Consider the following 19639-nt stretch of genomic DNA (forward strand, 5'->3'; position numbering starts at 1 on the left):
CTGCTGGGCCGAGCAGCGGGGTCGGATTTAGGGCCACCAGAGAGCCCCCAACCCACCTGGGCACCAGGAATGGCCCTGCAATGGAAACCCAGTGGGGAACAGGAGTGATGGATGGCAGCAGAGGTGCCACCCCCTGCGCTGGTGACAGGATGGGGACGCGGTGCCTGACCCTGTCCCCCGGGTGCACGTGAGGCCACAGCCCTAATCCCAGGGATTTGTCCCATGTGCCACCCCTTGGGCGTGAGGCGGAGCCGCCGGATTAATGGCTCAGCATCGTTAACAGGTTATTTATAGGTGCTCCCCCGTGCCCTAAAAACCTCTGGGAGCAGGGCGGGGTGTCCCGGCTCTGGGGGAGGCCACAGCAAAGCAAAGAGACTCCAGAGCACACATCCAGCGAGATCCTGGTTTTACTTTGGGAAAAACACCATCCGGACACACGGCTTGCGGGTTTTGTGTTGGTTTTTTTTTCGGTTTTTTTTTCGTTTTTTTTTTTTTTTTCATTTTTGTTTTCTCATTTTTAAAACAATATAGTGCAGCCAGCACTTCTCACAGTAGAATATAATGGTCAATTTTAGTATAAAAAAAAAACATTCTCAGAGATTTGTAAATGCACTTAGTGCTTGAACAGGCTTTCAGGGATACAGTACCTCTTTTCCGAGCACAATCACCTTGGGTTTCATCGGGATATTATTCTTCTTTTACCTTTAAACATCAAAACACTTTGTATTTCGTGGTGAGGAGCCTTTTGTAAATGAACAAATCTATTAAACACAGAATTACACAGAGTGAATAACGGACCATAATAATTTTGGAATTGTTTGGGTTGTTTTTTTTTAAAAAAAAAAAAAGAAAGAGAAAAAAAAAGGAGGTATGTGAGCGCCCCAGTACCGCGACCCAGAACCAAGGTAGAACTGACAGTAAGGGGGGAAATAAAACAGCCTGGAAGTGTGAGAGCCAGGGGTTCCCAGGAGAGAGGGGCTGAGGGGGTCCCCAACCTCCTGGCTGAGTGGGAATAGGAGCCGTGGCCACTGTGGGGCCGGGTGAGAGGAGGAGGATGAGGAGGAAGAAGGGTGGGAGGAGACTCTGTAGCAGCCAACACGTAGATGTACAGCCTAGTCAACTAAAAAAAAAAAATCAAAATTAAAAAAACCAAAAAATCTGTTCAAGTTTTCAAGTGTTTTTCTTAAATAGCCTCCAGACTGTCCCCAGTTATTAGCTTTAATCAAAGCAGTGCAAGTTACGGACTTCAGCTACAGGTCAGGCGCCAGCTCCCTGCGGCCACACGGCGGGCTGGGACCGGCCACCTCTAGGCTGGCACTGGCCACCACGGAGCCTCCTGTGCCAGGACAGGCCACTGTGGAGCCTCCTGGACAGCTGCCAGGCCAGCACCGGCCACCACGGAGCCTCCCAGCCGCACACTGGGCTGGGACCCACCCTGGAGCCTCCCAGGCTCTGCCCCGCTCTGGGGGGCACGGCACAGCAGCAGAGCCTCCCCTCCCTGGATAGCAGCAACTCGTAGCAATTCCCTGTTCACATTCGTGGAGATAAAATGATTTCTGAGCTATATAGACAAGCGGTCCTTCGGCTTCCAGCGGGTCGCGGGCCTGTCCAGTCTGGGGACCCCGGTGCAACGCCAGTGTCCCGGGAGCCCTTTCAGCAGCCAGCCCCGCGTCCCCCTCCCTGTCCCCCCGCCCTCGCCGCCGCGGTCCGGCACCCGCAGCTCGCGCCAAAGTCCTCGCCCTGGGTTTGGGAAGAGCAGCATCCGTCCCTTATCTGTAGACGGGCAGGCGGATGTGGGCGTGCTGGTGGTCCAAGAGCCTTGGCACAGACACGGTCTCGTAGCCCTTGCCCAGCATCTGCTCCTTGATGCAGGGCGGGTGGATGTCGTTGATGAGATACTCCAGGGACTGGAGGCTGCTGCTGAGGATGGAGGTATTGCAGAGGGTCTTGCTGGGCAGCCCCTCGCCCGGGGGCACCCCCAGCTCGCGGGGCGCGGCCCCCAGCTCCGGTGGGTTGTAACAGTCGCTGTTGGGGGTCACCAGGATGCTGTTCCAGGGGGGAGCGAAGTACTGCCCCACCGCGAAGTTGCCGTGCATGCAGTTCAAGGGGGACGAGCTCACCTTGTCGGCGGCGCCGCCCAGCCCGTAGGGCCGCGAGGCGCCCGCGCACGTCTCGGGGGATTTGCTGAGCGCCCCGCCGCCGCCGCTGCCCCCGCTGTACATTCGCAGGTGCTGCTGCTGCTGCTTCTGCTGCCACACCAGGTAGTCCATGCCCTCGGGGTACACGCCCGCCTTGGGTCCCAGGGCGGCGGCCGGGTTGGAGCCCAGCGCCAGCTCGGCGCCCTTGCGGCACTCGGGCAGCGCGGTGCCGCCGTAGCCGGGGGCGAAGGCGCCGTGCTTGGCAGGGCTGGGGTGGGCGGCCACGACGGCCGGGCAGCCGGGCTGGGCACCCTGCGCCTGGCACTGCTGATTGATCTGGTAGATGATGCTCTGGATGGAGGGCAGGTTGGAGGGCGGCAGCGCCAGGCTCCTGCCCGCCAGCGGCAGCACCGAGGCCGCCACCGTCACGTTGGGGGGCACGGGACCCTCCAGCTGCTTCTGGCCGCCGTGGTAGCTCAGCTGCCCGGCGCAGGAGGGACCTTGAGCTAAAGTGCTTGAGGCGGGGTAGGGAGCGACGCCCACCTGGGCGGGCGAGAGCTTAGTCCGCTTCCCCTCCGAGTTCTTCACCACGCTTTTGCCGGAGGCTTTGACGATGGCCAGCAGCCCCTGGTAGCCGCCGGCGTGCAGCGGGTAGGGGCTGTACCTCTGCCCCGTGGTGTCGTAGCCGTTCACCGTCCGGTTAAGGTGCTTGTGCTGGGGGACCCTGATGTTGGTGGGGAAGATCTTGATGGTCAGCGGGCTGTTGGCCACCTTCTGTGCGTAGGCGTCCAGCTCGGCGGGGCTGGGGTAGCGCGGGGAATGCATGGGGGCCGTCTCGCCTGCGGGGGCAAAGATTGGGGTGAATCCAGTGCCAGCACCCAGCACCCCAACACCATCCTCCCACCATCCTCCCCAAGACCTCTCCAGGCAGAAACCAGGTCACGGCACCGAGCTGTCCCCTCCCGCTGACGGGAGTCACTTGTAAGTGGCCTAAAATAAACTCGGTGTGGAGAATGGAAATGTCACTTTACCCAACGGGGGAATCTTTCTCTGAGATTGGATTTAAACTACATTATACAAGCAATTTCATGGGTGCTTTGCGCTGCTACGAGAACCTCACCAAAAATGGAAAAGCATTGCATTTACCAGCCATAAATCAGCAGTTCCTATAATGAGCACAAAAATGTCACTTTTATGCAATTTTACAGATGAACAAAACTGGTGAAATTAACTGTGGTAACCTACTGGAGTCAGCAAAAGCCACTGCAGAAAAAAAAATTATATATGTATATAGTTTTGTTCCTTTCAAACTCTTTCCTGAGCAAGTTTCTGCCATTCTGGTGTGAAAACTCATTTGTCGTTCCCATTATACTTTCATTTGGAGTTTATCTTGAGTATCCAATGAGCCACCAACTGTGAAAATGATTAAATCTACAAAATCTATCTAATAGATGGAATAAATTAGGTGTTTAAAATCTCCACACACACTCACACACACACACACACACACAGAGGCACGTGCACGTACACGTCGGAACATGGGAATGAGGGTTGGTTCCCAGCTGGTTCCCAAAATTCCCAGCCCTGCCAAGGGATGTCTATGGCACAATGGGAATACCAGAGCTGGTGCATGCCCAGAGGAAGGTTTTGCAAGGAAGAGATGGCAAAATTGAAGGGTTTGGGGAGGCCCAGCCTTCCCAGGCAGTTCAGTAGTAACTAGAGCACTCAGTTCCCGACGCCACCAGCATCAGCAACCCCTGATGCCACCACATCCTGGGTGGCAAAGTCACCACGGAAGAGCTGCACCTCTGGGTACATTCCACATTCCCTATGAGGGAATTGCCTGTCCTAGTCCCACTCTGAGTGACATTTCCATGGCTTTGATATGCCAGGATGAACCAGGCATTGGCTAAAACCAGGATTCAGCAGGAGGGATGCACTGGAATCTGTGACTCTCCACATCACCCCTGCTGCCAGCAGCAGCAGGGGGACACAGCAGCGAGGCTGTGGCTGCTCTCCATGCTCTCCATCCATGGCCACTCTCCGTGCTCCCCATGCTCTCCATCAGGGCAGTAATTGCCCAGGCAGGACGCAGCACCTGTGCCAGCCATTGCTCCCATTAAGCTGATATTATGGGATTTTTACAGGTGTCTTAAATAGACATTGTCATTAACAGGTGTATTAAGCCAATTAAAAGCAGTGCCTTTGAGGAGGATTTAGAGGAGCTGTCGGAACACGGGAGGAACAGCACCTGCAGCTCCTTCTGGCAGGACACGTGAGGACGTGTGGCACCAGGACATCCCAGACACTGAGCCTCCAGCCCTGGGAAGATCCTGCAGGGCCAGCAGGGCACTGAGGGGGCTCTGCTGGGCATGGGAAATCCCCAGTAACTGCAGGGGGTTGAGAATGGGACCCCTCTGCCCAGAGGCACAGCATGGAATGGCACGGCATGGAACGGCACAGCACGCACATCTGCATTCCCCTTCATGCCAGCACCACTGTCCTTGGAGGTGGCAGCATCGTGAATACTCAATTAACATGACACTAATTAGCTGGTGACACTTGCAGAATCCTTAATGAGCCCATTCTGTGGAAAATGTTCCTTTCTGAGAAGAAAATATTAAAAAACCAAGGAGCTGTTACAAGAGGGAGGGAAGGAGATGGTGTCACCTGTGGTCACGAGGGCTCCCTGATAGGGATAACCAAAACCCTGTCGCCAAGCACTGAGGCTACAGGTGACACTTTAGGGCTAGCCCTGTGCCACGGACAAGAGGGTGATCTGAGCCTGGATCTGAGCCTGGATCTGAGCCTGGATCCGAGCCTGGATCCCAGCCTGGATCCAAACCTGGATCCCAGCCTGGATCCAAGCCTGGATCTGAGCCTGTATCCGAGCCTGTATCCCAGCCTGGATCCGAGCCTGGATCCGAGCCTGGATCCCAGCCTGGATCCGAGCCTGGATCCCAGCCTGGATCCCAGCCTGGATCCCAGCCTGGATCTGAGCCTGGATCCCAGCCTGGATCCCAGCCTGGATCCCAGCCTGGATCCGAGCCTGGATCTGAGCCTGGATCTGAGCCTGGATCCCAGCCTGGATCTGAGCCTGTATCCGAGCCTGGGTCCCAGCCTGGGTCCCAGCCTGGATCCCAGCCTGGATCTGAGCCTGTATCCGAGCCTGGGTCCCAGCCTGGATCCCAGCCTGGATCCGAGGGCACTGCCACCCGCCAGCCGGGGCGCGTGCCCGCCGCAGCCTTTGTCGCCTCCTCGCTCCAGCTGCGTTGGATGTGACAAGGCACCGACTCGGTTGTGTTGTCACATCTCAGGGTGACGCAGTGCACCCCCGCCGGGAAAATTACAGAGAGCCGCTCTGCCGGCGGCGCTGCCGCTCCCGGCAGTAATTACTGCTTTCCAGGGGCCCTAATTGCTGTGGGATGCAAACTGGCCCGAGCCACCGGCGGGCGCAGCCGGCCCCGACACCGCCGCTCGCTGTTTGTCCTTCCTGTCCCTCTTCTCCTGAACCTGGAGCGTTGGAGCCAGCCCTGACGCTGCCTCTTGCTGTTTGTCCTCTGTGTCCATCTCCTGAACCTGGAGCATCAGAGCCAGCCCCAACACTGCCACTCACTGTTTGTCCTCCCTGTCCATCTCCTCCTGAACCTGGAGCCTGCTCCAACACTGCCTCTCGCTGTTTTTCCTCTCTGTCCAGCTCCTCCTGAACTTGCAGCACTGTTTGTCCTTCCTGTCCATCTCCTCCTGAACCTGGAGCATCAGAGCCAGTCCCGACACTGCCGCTCGCTGTTTGTCCTCCATTCCATCTGCTCCTGAACCTAGAACACTGTTTGTCCTCCGTGCCCATCTCCTCCTGAACCTGGAGCCAGCCCCGACACTGCCTCTTGCTGTTTTTTCTTCCTGTCCATCTCCTCCTGAACCTGGAGAGCTGTTTGTCCTCTGTGTCCATCTCCTCCTGAACCTGGAGCATCAGAGCCCGAGCATCCTTCAGCGAGAAAATGCATCCCAACACTGCTGATCACTGTTTGTCCCCCTTATCCATCTCCTCCTGAACCTGGAACGCTGTTTGTCCCCCCTGTCTACCTCCTCCTGAACCTGGAGCCAGACCCAACACTGCCTCTCGCTGTTTTTCCTCTGTGTCCATCTCCTCCTGAACCTGGAGCATCACAGCCTGCAGGTCGGGGATGCATGGCCGATCTCCTGGCTGCTGGCACAGCCATCATCACCTCTTACCATCCCTAAACCCACACCAAACACAGCCCCTGGGTGCTGGCACAGCCATCACCACCTCTTACCATCCTAAACCCACCCCAGGCACTGCCAGCGACCTGCTCTTCCTCCCAGCTCCTTCCCTGCCTCCTCCCAGCTCCCTCCCTCACTGGCATTCCCATGGGATGCATCCTGCACCCCCCTCCCTGCCCAGGATCCCCCCTCCCTCCCTGACCTGCTCTATTTTTCCAGCCTGCACTCAATAACGGCTAAATAATTGAATCTGCTCAGCAGCCGAAGATTTGGTTTGAATTTTATTGGAATTTTAAATTGTTTTGTTTCTTCGGTATTTTATTACTGTAAATGGAAAATGCATCGCCCGCAGTAATAATCCGATGGCTTTTTATATTGCTCTGAGCTTCTGCTTGGAGCATTATTGGAAAGCCAAGGCAGCGAGGAGACCCCAGCTAATGGCAGCATGGGCTTATGAGATTATGCCTCCAGCTAAACAACTTTTTACTTTAGCAAATTGGCCACCAAACCCAGTCCCAGACACAGATGTAAATCCCAGACCCCGCTGGGGCCACGGTCTGGGATAAACCTCTGGTTTATGGAGCAGGGAGCTCCAGCCCTGCTGTGCCCAGAGCAGCAGGATGAGGCAAAATGTCCAACAGGGAGCAGGGGTGGCTGCAGGAAGGGTAGGAGAGGTGGGAGAAACCTCTCTGAAAACCTCCTCAAATGTGCCCATCTGCTGCTGGCATCACTCACACATGCAGCATTCCCTGCATCTCCCAAATCCCCCATATTCACAGTATTCCCTTCATCCCTGCATTCCTCTGACCCCTGGTGTCCCCAGGGACCCCCACAGCACACCTGGCTGGAGCCACAGCCCACAAGGTCTAGGGAAAAAAAGGAAGATGGGAAGAAAGGAGGGAGGGGAAATTAATCGGGGTTAGCTTGGTTTAAATTGGGTAAAGCAGTTGTGGGATTAAAATGGCACCAGGAAGGATGCCCAGATGGAGCATCCTGGAGAGGAATGATGCTCAGGACCAGGAAGGATGCTCAATCCTGGAAAGGATGTTGAGGATCAGGAGGAATGTTTAGAACCAGGAAGGACAGAGTGGATCCTCACTACCAGGAAGGATGCTCAGTACTGGGAAGGACCAGGAAGGGCAGGATGGACACTCAGCACACAGAAGGAAGCTCCACTCTGCTCCCACATTCCAGGTGCCTGTGTGTCCCCCAGGATGGTGCTGGAACAACATCCCTGGCTGGGCTCCCTCTTCCCTGGATGATGATGAGCACGGGCACCAGCAATTTGTGCCTTTAATTTGTGCCACGAGGCTGCAGTGCCTGGCAGCTGCCCAGCTCTGGATGGGGATGGGGAGCATGAGGATGTTTGGGTGCACAGAAGGAACAATTTGGGGATCACAGCCCTGAGCGAGGACTGCTCAGGGAGAAGCTGAGAGGGGATGTGGCACCTCAGTGGTTAACAGCAGCACGAGAGACACGTGCTGCTCCCTCCCTCCCCCCATTCCTTCCCAGATAAGATGGGACAATCCTTATTTTTACACATCGAAGGCGCTACAATATTTTGCAATAAATGAAAGGAGTAATCTCGGCGGGGAATCTTTATAAAGCTGCCGAAGGCGACGTGGGGCTGGCTGGAAGCTTCCCTGAGCAGGGGATGGGCCTGGCCTTCCCCGTGGTCCCAAAGGAAAAGGCTTTTCGCCCCTTTTTCAGATGGGAAAAAAGCTGCAATGGAGGGCTCAACCTCAAAAATCAGCTTAAGGAAAGTGTCTTTCCCAGCTCTGTCTTCATGTGGTCCTATTGCCACATTCACCCTGGGAAGGGGAATTTTCCTGGAGCCCTGAGCATCCTACCCAACCTCACCCTCCCTGCTCATCCTCACCCTCCCTGCTCATCCTCACCCTCCATCCTGCCCTGCCCTGCCATTCTTCCAGAACATCACTGGCATTTCCAGCCCTGAGCTCCTGCCTTGTTCCTGCCCGGCCTCTCTGAGCTGGCAGGGCAGAAGGGCAGCAATTAGGCTGGGTTTTTAATTGGCACAGGGGCAGGAGGGGTGGGAAGGGCAGCGATGCTGGGAGGAGGCAGGAGCACACTGGGGACCTGAGCAGCCCTGCCAATGGCTCTTATTAAAAAATAATAGTGCTGCAGCCTCTAAATGAATTAAATTCTGTGAGAGCAGAGAGCTCGTCCCCAGCTTTGGGACCAGGATCCCTGTTCCCCTCGCAGCAAGGCAATCCCAATGCCTTCCAAGCTTCAAAAAGCATCAAAAATCCCCTTTTTCTCCGCCTGCCGCGCTGGGAACAGATTTTGTAAAAGCTAAACCCTAAATATTTGCAAAACACTTGGAAGAAACCTCAATATTTGGAAAACACTTGCAAGAAAACAAACAAAAGCTGCTACGTTTAACAAATCAAGACAGTCCTTCAAGTTTTGGGTCTGTGCCCCAAGCAGCAGAGCTGCCTGGCAGGATCTGGCTGCCCTGGAGGGCCGAGCCTGGCACAGCTGGCACATGGAACCAGTGACCCCAGCCAAGGGCAGGGCACATTCCAGGGGGTCCCAGATGGAGCTGGGGGGTGCCTGGGGGATGCTGCCCTGCCCAGAGCAGGGTGGGCATGGGGGGGTGCAGGGGGAGAGCAGCCATGTGGTTTTTTGGGGGTGCTGTGGGCACTGTGCCCCCTGCTCCAGGCGGGTTGGGTGGCTGCCACATCCCCCAGCCCTCCCAGCCTGCATGAGAGCAGTTTCTATGGTGACAGTGTCCCCAGGATGGGTGGCACAGAGTGGTGGCAGTGTCCCCAGGATGGGTGGTGCAGCGGTGCCATGGGGGTCCCTGCCTGCCCTCCCCATCACTGAAGGGACAACACCACTCATGTCCCCAAAATCACTGTGTCCCCACAGCACAGCCCCAACTGTGGGACCCCCCCAGCCCTGATGGGGAGCATCCCCAGTGCCAGGAGCTGAGACAAACCCCAGCTCTGGGGGCTTAAATTAACCCAGCTCCAGCAATAACAGCGGGAGGAATCCATCTGAATAACCGTAGGTGGCAAACCCCGCGCGGCGGCGGCGGCGCCGGAATCTGCAAAGACAACAAAATTCATGACAAAGCACAAAGGGAAGCGCCGGGCTCGCCGTCCCCAGATATTCATCCGTTAACACGTTCCCTTTTTAGGCTGACATGTCATTTCAGACGGGCCTTTCTTCCTCCCCTTTCTTCTCCCCCTCGTCGCGCGCGGCTCTGCCGAGGCGGCTGCTGAATTGGATCACCTCGGGGCGAGCACTTTATTATCTGCAGTCAAAGCGTCACCACAAATACCCGTCTACACACACACGTGTCACTTCCCATTTGTCTCCTCCACGAGGTATTAGCCCTGCACAGGCACCGTGCTCTGTGCCACCACAGCCACCACAGACACCGTGCCCCTGCGCGAGGATGCCCCGGTGCCACCCCAAAGCCAGCCTGGTGCTGTCCCACTGTCACCTCAGTGTCACCCCAAAGCCATCCTGATGCTGTCCCAGTGGACCTGAATACTGCCCTGATGCCACACTCATGATACTCAAGTGCCACCTCAGCTGATGCTGCCACAATACTGCCCTAATGTCACCTATATGCTACCCAACGCTGCCCAAGCACCCAACACAACTGCCACCCCAGTGCCACCCATCTGAAGCCAACAGAGCCCTAAAAAGCCACCCCAAAGGCACCCTGAGGCCACCCCAACATAACTGCCACCCCAATGCCATCCCAGTGCCACCTCTCAGAAGCCCTGATGCCATCAGGAGGGGACCCCACCACCACTGTTGGCCCTGCAGCTCATCCCCAGCCCCTCTGCTCACTCATCCACCGCCAATTAATACTTTAATTAATTTAAGACACAGGTTCTGTACTTGCTGAGAGGAACAGCGTGGGCACCCCCAAAGCAGGGTGCCCCATCCTGGGGTCTGCCACTGCTCTGTGGCCAATGGACCATCACAATCCTGGGAAGTTTGGACACAAACCAAATCTTGTGCACTGCACCATTACCAGCCAAAGCCACCCCAAATCCAGGGCTCTGACCTGGCAGGAGATGGGCACTGAGCAGCTCCCTCCATCCCCACACATGACCAATGGAAAAGTGTTTTTGCAGCAATTCCTGGCAGGGAAAGTGCCAAGTCAACAGCACATTTTGGGCCCAGCAGTTAATTGAACTCCTTTTTATGGCACGTATATAAATACACAGAACCATCATTAACCGATCCCTTGCAGAAACTGAAAATGAAAGAATTAATCTTACTTCACTCATGTGTAACCCCTCATGAAATTAAAATGATATTTTATGGGTGTGTACAAAAGCAAAGCCTCGCTGCAGCCACTCTAATGAAAATGCCCTTGGAACAAGCAGAATTGGGTAACGAGAGGCCATTAAATGGGGCCTCATCCCGTGTGCAATTAACTGTTTATCACTGATTAGAGTCCCCACAGGTGCAGGGAGAGCTGTGGGTGACCCTGGAGCTGAGGCCCTGGCAGGGAGCCCTGGCCATCACCTCTCATTAGGGCCATCTCCTCGTTAGTGTTTAAATACCCAGGGAGAGTATTAAATACCCTGTGAGGGTTTGTGCCACCCCCAAAGAGCCATTTATTACACTGTCCCCATGGGGCTGAGGTGACAGCTCCTGTGGGACCCCCTGGCATGGAGAATGTGAATGGTGAAAGAATCTGGTTTGGGTTTGGGTTGCAGGGACCTTAAAGTTCATCCAGTCCACCCCTGCCATGGGCAGGGACACCTTCCACTGTCCCAGGTTGCTCCAAGCCCTGTCCAACCTGGCCTGGGACATTTCCAGGGATCCAGGGGCAGCCATAGGGGGCATCCTGCTCCCTGCCACACTCTCAGCCCCAGGCTGGCTGGAGGAGGGCACGTGGAATACAACATTTCATTAAATACCATCCACTGCTCCGTGACTGCTGAGTGAGATCGTGGGAGCAACCCAAGAGTTTGGCCAAGCTGAGAGGGGCATTATTTGATTTATAATTCAAATAAAGCTCAGATTCCTGTAATGTGCCCAGGATAAAATCAAAAGGGACCAGGCTGCTGGAGTTAATTGGACGTGATATTTTCCTGAGGATGCTGCTGCTCTGCAGGCTCCTGCTGCTCTGCTGGAGAGGGAGGTACAGGCAGGGCTGGAAGGGCTCTGGCACCTTCCTGCATCCTCCTCAAGGCATAGTTCCTATGGAACTGCCTTGGGAATACCACTGGCAACAGCAGCAAAGTCACCTCCAGCTTTATCAGGATGGATTTTGTGGGATGCTCCAGACCCACTGGGATGCAGCTACACCAATGTGGGAGGCACAGAGATGGGGGGACAACAATCAGCAGGAAAGGTCAGGGGCAGAACCGAGGGGTGAAGGCACCAGCAGCTCCCTGCATGGGCAGGAAAATGAGTCAGCTCACCTTTTACGTGAAATTAATACCAAAATTAATCAGCGGCGCGGGCGGGATAATAGGATTTCACAGTGGTGCCGGGCCAGACGGCCAACGTGCCGAGAGCCAGACTCATTTAATATCGACAGAAACAATGCCAGAGGACAGAAATAAGACCCATAAAGATAATTACTGAGATACTCAGGAGCAAATTAAGTAATCAGAGGCACTTGTAAATTGCGCCTGGTTTGAAGAGCGCGCTCTCCGCGCCGAGTCCCCGGCGGGCGCTCCGGTGGCAGCCCCGCGCCTGCTCCCAGCCCCTCCACCCTGCTTCCCCCACAGGTGCCATAAATAAGGAAGGGAAAATTGTATTCCAAGCCAGATGCGTGGCCCTGGATGTCACCTGCAATTTAATTTGCGCTGGCAGGAGGCAGCGAGGAGCGAGACGTGCCGGCTTTGCCCGTAATGAGCGGAAACGTACGGGCAGCTAAACTTTGATTAAGGTGACCTGGCTGGTGGCAGCCTGTGGTGAGTGCAGCGTGGGGGCCTGGGCAGGAGCTTGGCTGCTGCCACCCCTCCCAGGGGACACAAATCTCTTGGAGATCTCAGGTGAGCACAGTGCTGCCTGAGGGATGGGGTGAGACCAGTCAAAAACTGTGTCCAGGGTACCCTGCACTGCCAGGGGTCAAACCTCTGCCCTCATCCCACTGGCACAACTCCAGGAGCATTGGGATCCTGGGGCTGGGACCCTCCCAGGACACAGGCAGTTTATCCAGAAGGATCCCTCACATCCAGTGAGAGATGCTTCACACATATAGTGTCACATCCATGGCACTGTATGTGACACCACATAAAAGCTCCTGCTTCCCAAACCCTCCTTATTCCAGCACCTATGGCAGGGTGGGAAATGCTAGAAAGCACCAGCCCCCCAGCAGGAAGGCGCCTCTGGGCTTTGTTCCATGAGCTGAGCTGGTCCTTAGCTCTGTTGGGAATGCTGTGGGGACCAGCAGGTGTATCCTGACCTCAGGAGCACAGTGAGCTCACACAGAGATTCTCAATGCTGAACGCCTCCAGTCTCCAGAAAACCCCATCAGGCTCATCCTGCCCGTGGGTCTCAGACCATGTGGGCATGGCTGGGCTCATTATTCCATGGACAGGAGGTGCTCCAGCAGCTGGACACCTCTCACCAGCCCCGTGCTGCCGCAATGCTCAGGCGTGACGGATTACGAATAATTTTACAAGAGCAGCATCCTTTTTCCTTTTTTTCCCTAATTTTGCAGCATCCTTTTTCCTTCCAGACACACTTCCTTTCCTGCACTGTGACACCTGGGTGCCCAAAACCCCACCTCTGGCATGGCTGCCCTATTCCCTGTGCTGGCCACTGGGGAGCTTCACACAAAAAATCATGGAATCCAGAATGGTTTGTGTTGGAAGTGACCTTAAAGATCACTCACTTCCCCCACTCTGCCACGAGCAGGCACACCTTCTGCTCCAAGCCCTGTCCATGGCCATGAACATGATAAGTTTCAGGGATAAAAGAACTTCCAGGGATAAACAACCCTCCTGGCTGGCAGTGCAATGCTGTGGGTCCCCAGGGATGCTGAGCATCATCCAAAATCCATGCCCAGCTCGCCCAAACCCCACGCCCAGCTCACCTGGCTGCTCAGGGTGCCCAGGTAGAGGGGAAAAAAAAAACAACATCTACAGGAAAATCCAGCTCATTAAACAAACACCCGGGGGCTGTCACAGCCTAACAAGCAGAGCTTTAGCAGCTGATTTGTCTTCAGCCAGCAATGTTTAAAAATCCAACTGAGACCAGCAGAAAAATATCCACTCCCCTCTTTAAAACACACATTCATCACTTGAGAATCTTAATGCGTCTTTCCCAGCCGGGGAGGTCAAACACGCCTGCCTAAAGCAGGCTCATTAAATATACATTTAATCACGGTTTGGATTGAGAGACAAAGGCTGGGAGAGACAGGTGCTTTGCTGGAGTGACCTTTTGGATCCCATTTTAATGTAACTAGTTTACAGCTTATCTGAAAGGCCAGCTCCTGGGGAAGGCGAGCTGCAGCACAAACGGGGAAAGTAATTATGGGGGGAAGGGCTGGGGAGGTTTGGGGGGCCGGCTGCACCATCCTCTGCTGCCGCCACGCTTCCCAGGCAGCCCTGCAACGTTTGCTGAAGTTGGACTTATCAACCACAGTACCCAATTTAATTTGCTTATCTTGGCTCCTTCCTCCTCCCCGCTTCTCCTGCTCTTTTTAATTATCGGTTAAATAAATGTCTTTTTCAATAAGGGAAACAGCATCAAAGCGGGCGCCCGCCCCCGGGGCACTTACACTTGCGTGGTTCCAGCGCCTTGTTGGGGCAGGGGAGGTGCTGGGCCGGGGGGTTCTGGGTCCTCTGCAGGCAGGCCAGCATGGTCTGGGCTTCCCTGCGGGCGTTGCCGCCCCACGCCCTGCAAGAGAGGAGACACACGGTGAGCCAGGGACCTGCCACCACCCCCGTGCCACCACCTCCTGCCACCACCCCCGTGCCACCACCACCCTGCCACCACCCCCCTGCCACCACCCCTGCCACCACCACCCTGCCACCACCTCCTGCCACCACCCCTGCCACCACCACCCTGCCACCACCCTGTGCCACCACCTCCTGCCACCACCCCTGCCACCACCCCCGTGCCACCACCACCCTGCCACCACCCCCCTGCCACCACCCCTGCCACCACCACCCTGCCACCACCCCTCCCACCACCCTGTGCCACTACCTCCTGCCACCACCCCCGTGCCACCACCGCCCCCGTGCAGCTCCCCAGCACTCAGTGCCGTCGCTGCTCTGGAGATAAACAACCAGCTCTGAAAGCCTGGAGTGAATAGGGATGTATATAAAATAAATATGAAGGTCTCGGCGGGTGGTTTGCGCTTCCTGCGGAGCTTCCCGCCCTTCCCAACGGGAATGTGGCGGTGCCAGGCGTCGTGGCGGTGCCAGGCGCGCCAGCCGGTGCCTCCTGGCACGGAGTGACCCCAGTCAAGGCTGGGGAAAGACAGTGCTAACATCCCACTCGGGGTCCTGGGATGTTGCTCCCAGCTGGCATCAAAATCTGCTCGACAAAAGCAGGAGGGGCCAGGCCCAAGCCGCCGTCACCGCGGTGCTGCTCATTGTACATCCGTCCCCAGACGGGGCCCTGAGGTACAACCAGTTGCTGCTGACACCCTCCCACTGCTCCAGCTGGCACAGGGATGATATTCCCACTCGGAGAGGGCAGGGAGACGTGGGCAGGAGCAGCAGAAAAGCGGGCATGGAGCCCATCCACCAGCGTTGCAGCTCCTGCGCTGTTGCTCTCTGGCTGAACGTTCATAGCTGGCTGGGGGTCACAGGTGGACATCGTGGATGGTGTCACTGCTGGGTCCATCACTCCATCTTCTCCCTCGTGCGGGAATCGTGCCCTCCTGCAGCCATCCACGATGATTCCCGCATGTCCCAGTGCAGGGGAATGACGTGGTGGCCTCAGGCACGTGGTGTGGCCTCTGGCAGAGCCCGTGACCATCAGCACCAGGAAACAAAGCATGGATTGATGCTCCCTGAGCTCTGCCCGGCGCTCTCCAAGCTCTGCTGGTTTAAATGTCACCCTTTAAAACACCTTCACAGCCACCATGGGACCTGTGCTGCTCGCTCCTGCTCTGTGCCCTCCGCCACGCTCTGGGATAACCCCCAGGATGGGATCCAGGCAGGGCATCCACGCCTCAGCTGGGCTCATCAGGCTCAGGGTCTCACCCTGACTCCCCCAGCAAACCAGGGACAAGGAGAGACTCGTCGGGAAAAGGTGTGAGGAAGAGGAGGAGGAGGAGGAAGAGGAGGAGGAGGAGGGGAGGAAGTCATCTAATACCGAGCAGGTGTCTGGAGAACCCAAATTGTGCTGTTTTCTCCTAATAATGAAGTATTCATGAGTAAAAGCCTTTTTCACTACTTTCTTAAGATACTAATTTCACAACAAGCGCCTTGTTACCATGCAATTATTCCAATCGTGCATTTCTCCCAGATTCCATCTGTCCTCGCGCTCTCTAAATGAAAGACAATCATGTAACCACCTTTCATTATTCACTATTTTACTTTCAGCAAAGGTACCCTGAAAGAAATGATTTCCTCTGAAAGGGACTTTTATTCAGTTTCAAAACCAATTTTCTCCTATTACTGTCTTAAAAAAAAAAAAGGAGGGGGGCAGGGAGGTGTTTTTATTTCATGCATTACATATCCTTTGTTAACGCAGCTCACAGTAAAAGCAGCCGTATCCATTTTCTGGCTTCGATTTCTGGTAATTTTAAAATATGCCATTACAATCAGGCAGAAATTATACAATTTGAAAGGAGAATGAAGTGCTTCTTATTCAGAGCCTGAACGCACTTGACTGCCAGGAGTTCTCCTCTCCCCGCCGGGACTCGGGGTTCATTACGCAGCCCTGGCTCTCTGGGAATGTGCCCAGCACCCGGATTTGCCATGATGGGAGCTGCCACCCTCACCTCATCCCTGTCCCTGAAGGGTGGCCCGGATCAAAGCACCGTGCTGGAGATGGATGATGGCTCCTGCTGTACCTGGGCCTGAGCTCCACAGTGACCTCAGGGCTGGCGTCCTGGATTTTCCATGATGGGAGCTGCCACCCTCACCTCATCCCCATCCCTGTCCCCAAAGGGTGGCTCTGATCAAAGCACCCACAGCCGTGCAGGAGATGGATGGTGGCACCAGTTCCTGCTGCACCAGAGCCTGAGCTCCGCGGTGACCTCAGGGCTGGCATCCCGGATTTTCCATGATGGCAGCTGCCACTCTCACCTCATCCTTGTCCCTGAAGGGTGGCCCTGATCAAAGCACCATGCAGGAGATGGATGGTGGCACCAGCTCCTGCTGTACCTGAGCCCGAGCTCCGTGGTGACCTCAGGGCTGGCGTCCCGCCGGGTGTCACCATCTGGCCGATTAGTGGCGGACGTCACCCGCTCCCTGCGCCCAGCAGCTCCTCATGGGGACACTGACCCGTGTCCCCGGCAGACACGGGCGGCGTGGGCGGCTCGTGGATCAGTTCCCTGCTGGTCCCTGGGGCATGTGGGGCTGAGAAAGCACCCGGGGGGTCACCAAACCCGTGTGGTGGCACAGGGTGGGTGTGGATGCCGCCTGTCACAGGAGCTGAGGGCCCAGCAGAGCCCTACGCTGGCACAGCTTGTCCCCACCACTGCTCTCTGTGCCCCACCATGCACAGCCCACTCCTTCCTGGAGCCATCCCGACCCTGGGCTTGGATTATCACAGCCACATGCCAAACTGAATAAAGGCACAGATTAATTCAGGCCCTGCTGCTGCCCCAGCATCTCGCAGCCCAGATGATTTTTCCGACAGCTACGCTGCGCCTCACCCCACCTTCACAGGCAAGGCTCTGGTGCCACAACCCCAGAACAGCGTCCATCTGTCCACCCCAGCACCCTGCAGGGAGCCCCAAGGCCCAGAAGGGCCGTGGGCGAGCGGGTGGGCGCCTGGCACAATGGGCATCTGTGCCACGGTGGCATTTCGCTAATGCCGCTGCGAAAAGCCCCTGAATCAGCTGATGGGAATTGGGCGCTGGGCTGTCCAACGCTTAGCGCCGGCTTAGTTAGCTCCATCTGCATTTGAACTAATTCCAATCAGCAGGATCCGATTTAGTTCAAGCTGCTCTGGCTCTTTCGTGGCAGGGAAGGCAACACTCAGCAGTTTTGCTGGAACGCCCCCCAGTCCGCAGGGCCTCTGCCCAGGCTGGGCACGTGGACCCACCATCATCCAGCACTGGGGCACAGGGTGAGCCCCACCAACAGGGAGCCCCACCAACAGTGGGGTCATCTTGGGGACATCTGGAGCAAGGTTCCCCAGAAGCCCCAGCCCCACATCCCATACCTCTGGCATCATAGAATCACCAAATGTTTTGGGTTAGAAGGGACATTAAAGCCCATTCTGTCTCGCTCCCTGCCAAGCACAGGGATGTCTTCCACTATCCCAGGTTGCTCCAAGCCCTGTCCAACCTGACCTTGGACACTTTCAGGGATGGGGCAGCACAGCTCCATCCTTCACCTCTCCCACCACTCCATCCTGCCTCACACCCAGCTAATCCATCTCGACATCACACTATTTATAAGCCCAAGGTCTTTGTGACTTTAATAAAAAACACCACCCTCTATGTCTAAAGCCCCAGTGATGGGAGGGTTTGGCACCTCCTCTGACATCAGCAGCTGATAAGTCGGGCTTATCTCCTCCGAGAGCCCTGCGAAGGTCCCTCCCGCGAGATAAGGCCAGCGCAGCTGTCGATAGAGGCTTTTGCAGGCGAGGATTTAGATAAAAGAAAATGTGACGGGAGGGGGGGAGAAAAGAAAAAAGGAACTTTTAAAGTCTCAGCCCGAAGTGGGTCTGTGTGGCTGCTGAGCTGTGGCAGGGCAGGGACAGTGAGGGACAAGGTCTTGGTCACCATCCAGGCTGTGGTGGAACACATCCAGATCCTTCCCCGAGTGTTATTGGGGTGCAATCCTATCAAAAGGGAGCTTTTGGGGTTGGGGGAGAAAAGGGGGACAGGACCAGGGATGCTGCAAAGCTGTTTGAGTCACACCATGGCCATGACCCCCTGGCTATCAAAAGCCAGGACAAGGACAGGAGGAGAGGGGTGACCCAGCTGGGAGAGGCTCAGGAGGCTCCTGACAGTGCCAGACAGACACACGGACAGCACAGGGCAAGGCCAAGGCTGGCAGCAACCAGAGAAACAAAGCAAAAGCCCTCACTGGCCCCTGGTGTGCAGAGCACAACTGGGAACACCCCTGTCCCTCGTCCTTACATGGATGGAGGAGAATCCATGTAAGCTGGTGCTGCTGCCTGGCACCGCCGTACCCATCTCCCATCCAGATTTAGGGAGGAGGGGACGCAGTAACGCCACAGCTCAGCCCTACAAGGGGTGAGCACAGAAAGGTCACCCCACTGTGAACCACGGGGAGCAGCAGGCAAAATAAAACCCAAAGTTTGTCACCAAAGGTCACCCCATGACCTTCCCTGGCCCGACCTTCCCTCATCCTGCCCGGCTAATCCGCTCCCCTCCGCGTGCTCCAGCCCCGGGCCTTTCAGGGGGCCCTGTTAATAATTAAATGTTAATCTAAAAAGCAATTTTAGCTGCAGTGCTGCAGATCTGGTTAGAGATTACATTAGCATGTAAGAGTCAAGGGTAATTTTCTCTAACCCCTCTTGTGATCTTTAAAACCTGCAGATCTTAAAGCAACACCAGCTCCTCTGATTAAAATTGGAAGCTGGGGTTTGCGATGGATAATGATGCTGGAAGTGATTATTGTGCTGCTCAGGGGCTCGCTGGGATGTGGGGACTGTAGGGGGCTGGGGGGGAGACCCAGAGCAGCCAAGTGGCTTCTCCCAGCCCATTTTCTGTGGAAATGCTGGGAAGGTGCTGGGGCGAGCCCTGGACCCAGCGCTGAGCAGAGCTGTGACACCCTGAGCATCCTCATTTCCCACTTTTTTGGGCTGCTGTCACACCAGGATGGCACAGAGCCCACCAGCCATGGCACAGTGCCAGGGACAGAGTGGCACTGGACCAGGACGCTCACTGCTGGCATCCTACAGCAGCACCTCATGTCTCTCCCATCCCATCCAGAAATGAGGTTTCTGCTCTTGTGGCAGCTGCAAGGAGAAACCCCTTGGACTGTTCAAGAGAGTCAACATCAAAAAATACCCCAAAATAACCTTTTGCTCACAAGCAAGGTGAAAGGAACTGGGACAGGGCACGGCAAATCACCTCCTGAGCACTTCCAAAGACCCTAAGGAAGAAACAGGGTATCAGATGTGTCCGCAACGATGGAATTTTAAAA

At 55.9% G+C, this 19639-nt stretch overlaps 1 protein-coding gene across 1 annotated transcript in view; it reads right to left on the reverse strand.

Moving 5' to 3' along the window:
• Positions 1-516: 516 nt before the first annotated feature.
• FAM222A (family with sequence similarity 222 member A) overlaps positions 517-19639 on the reverse strand; it is a 29013-nt gene continuing 9890 nt past the window's right edge. The window contains exons 2-3 of the mRNA XM_054289027.1: positions 14113-14231; positions 517-2977 (exon numbers count right to left, since the gene is read on the reverse strand). Of these exons, the coding sequence (XP_054145002.1) occupies positions 1770-2977; positions 14113-14194 (1290 nt within the window). The 5' untranslated portion in view covers positions 14195-14231 and the 3' untranslated portion in view covers positions 517-1769. The remainder of the gene's footprint in view (positions 2978-14112; positions 14232-19639) is intronic.

This window comes from Melozone crissalis, unplaced genomic scaffold, assembly GCF_028551555.1.
Source record: "Melozone crissalis strain CALT ecotype California unplaced genomic scaffold, PUWL_Pcris_2 ptg000063l_1, whole genome shotgun sequence".
Lineage (NCBI taxonomy): Eukaryota > Metazoa > Chordata > Aves > Passeriformes > Passerellidae > Melozone > Melozone crissalis.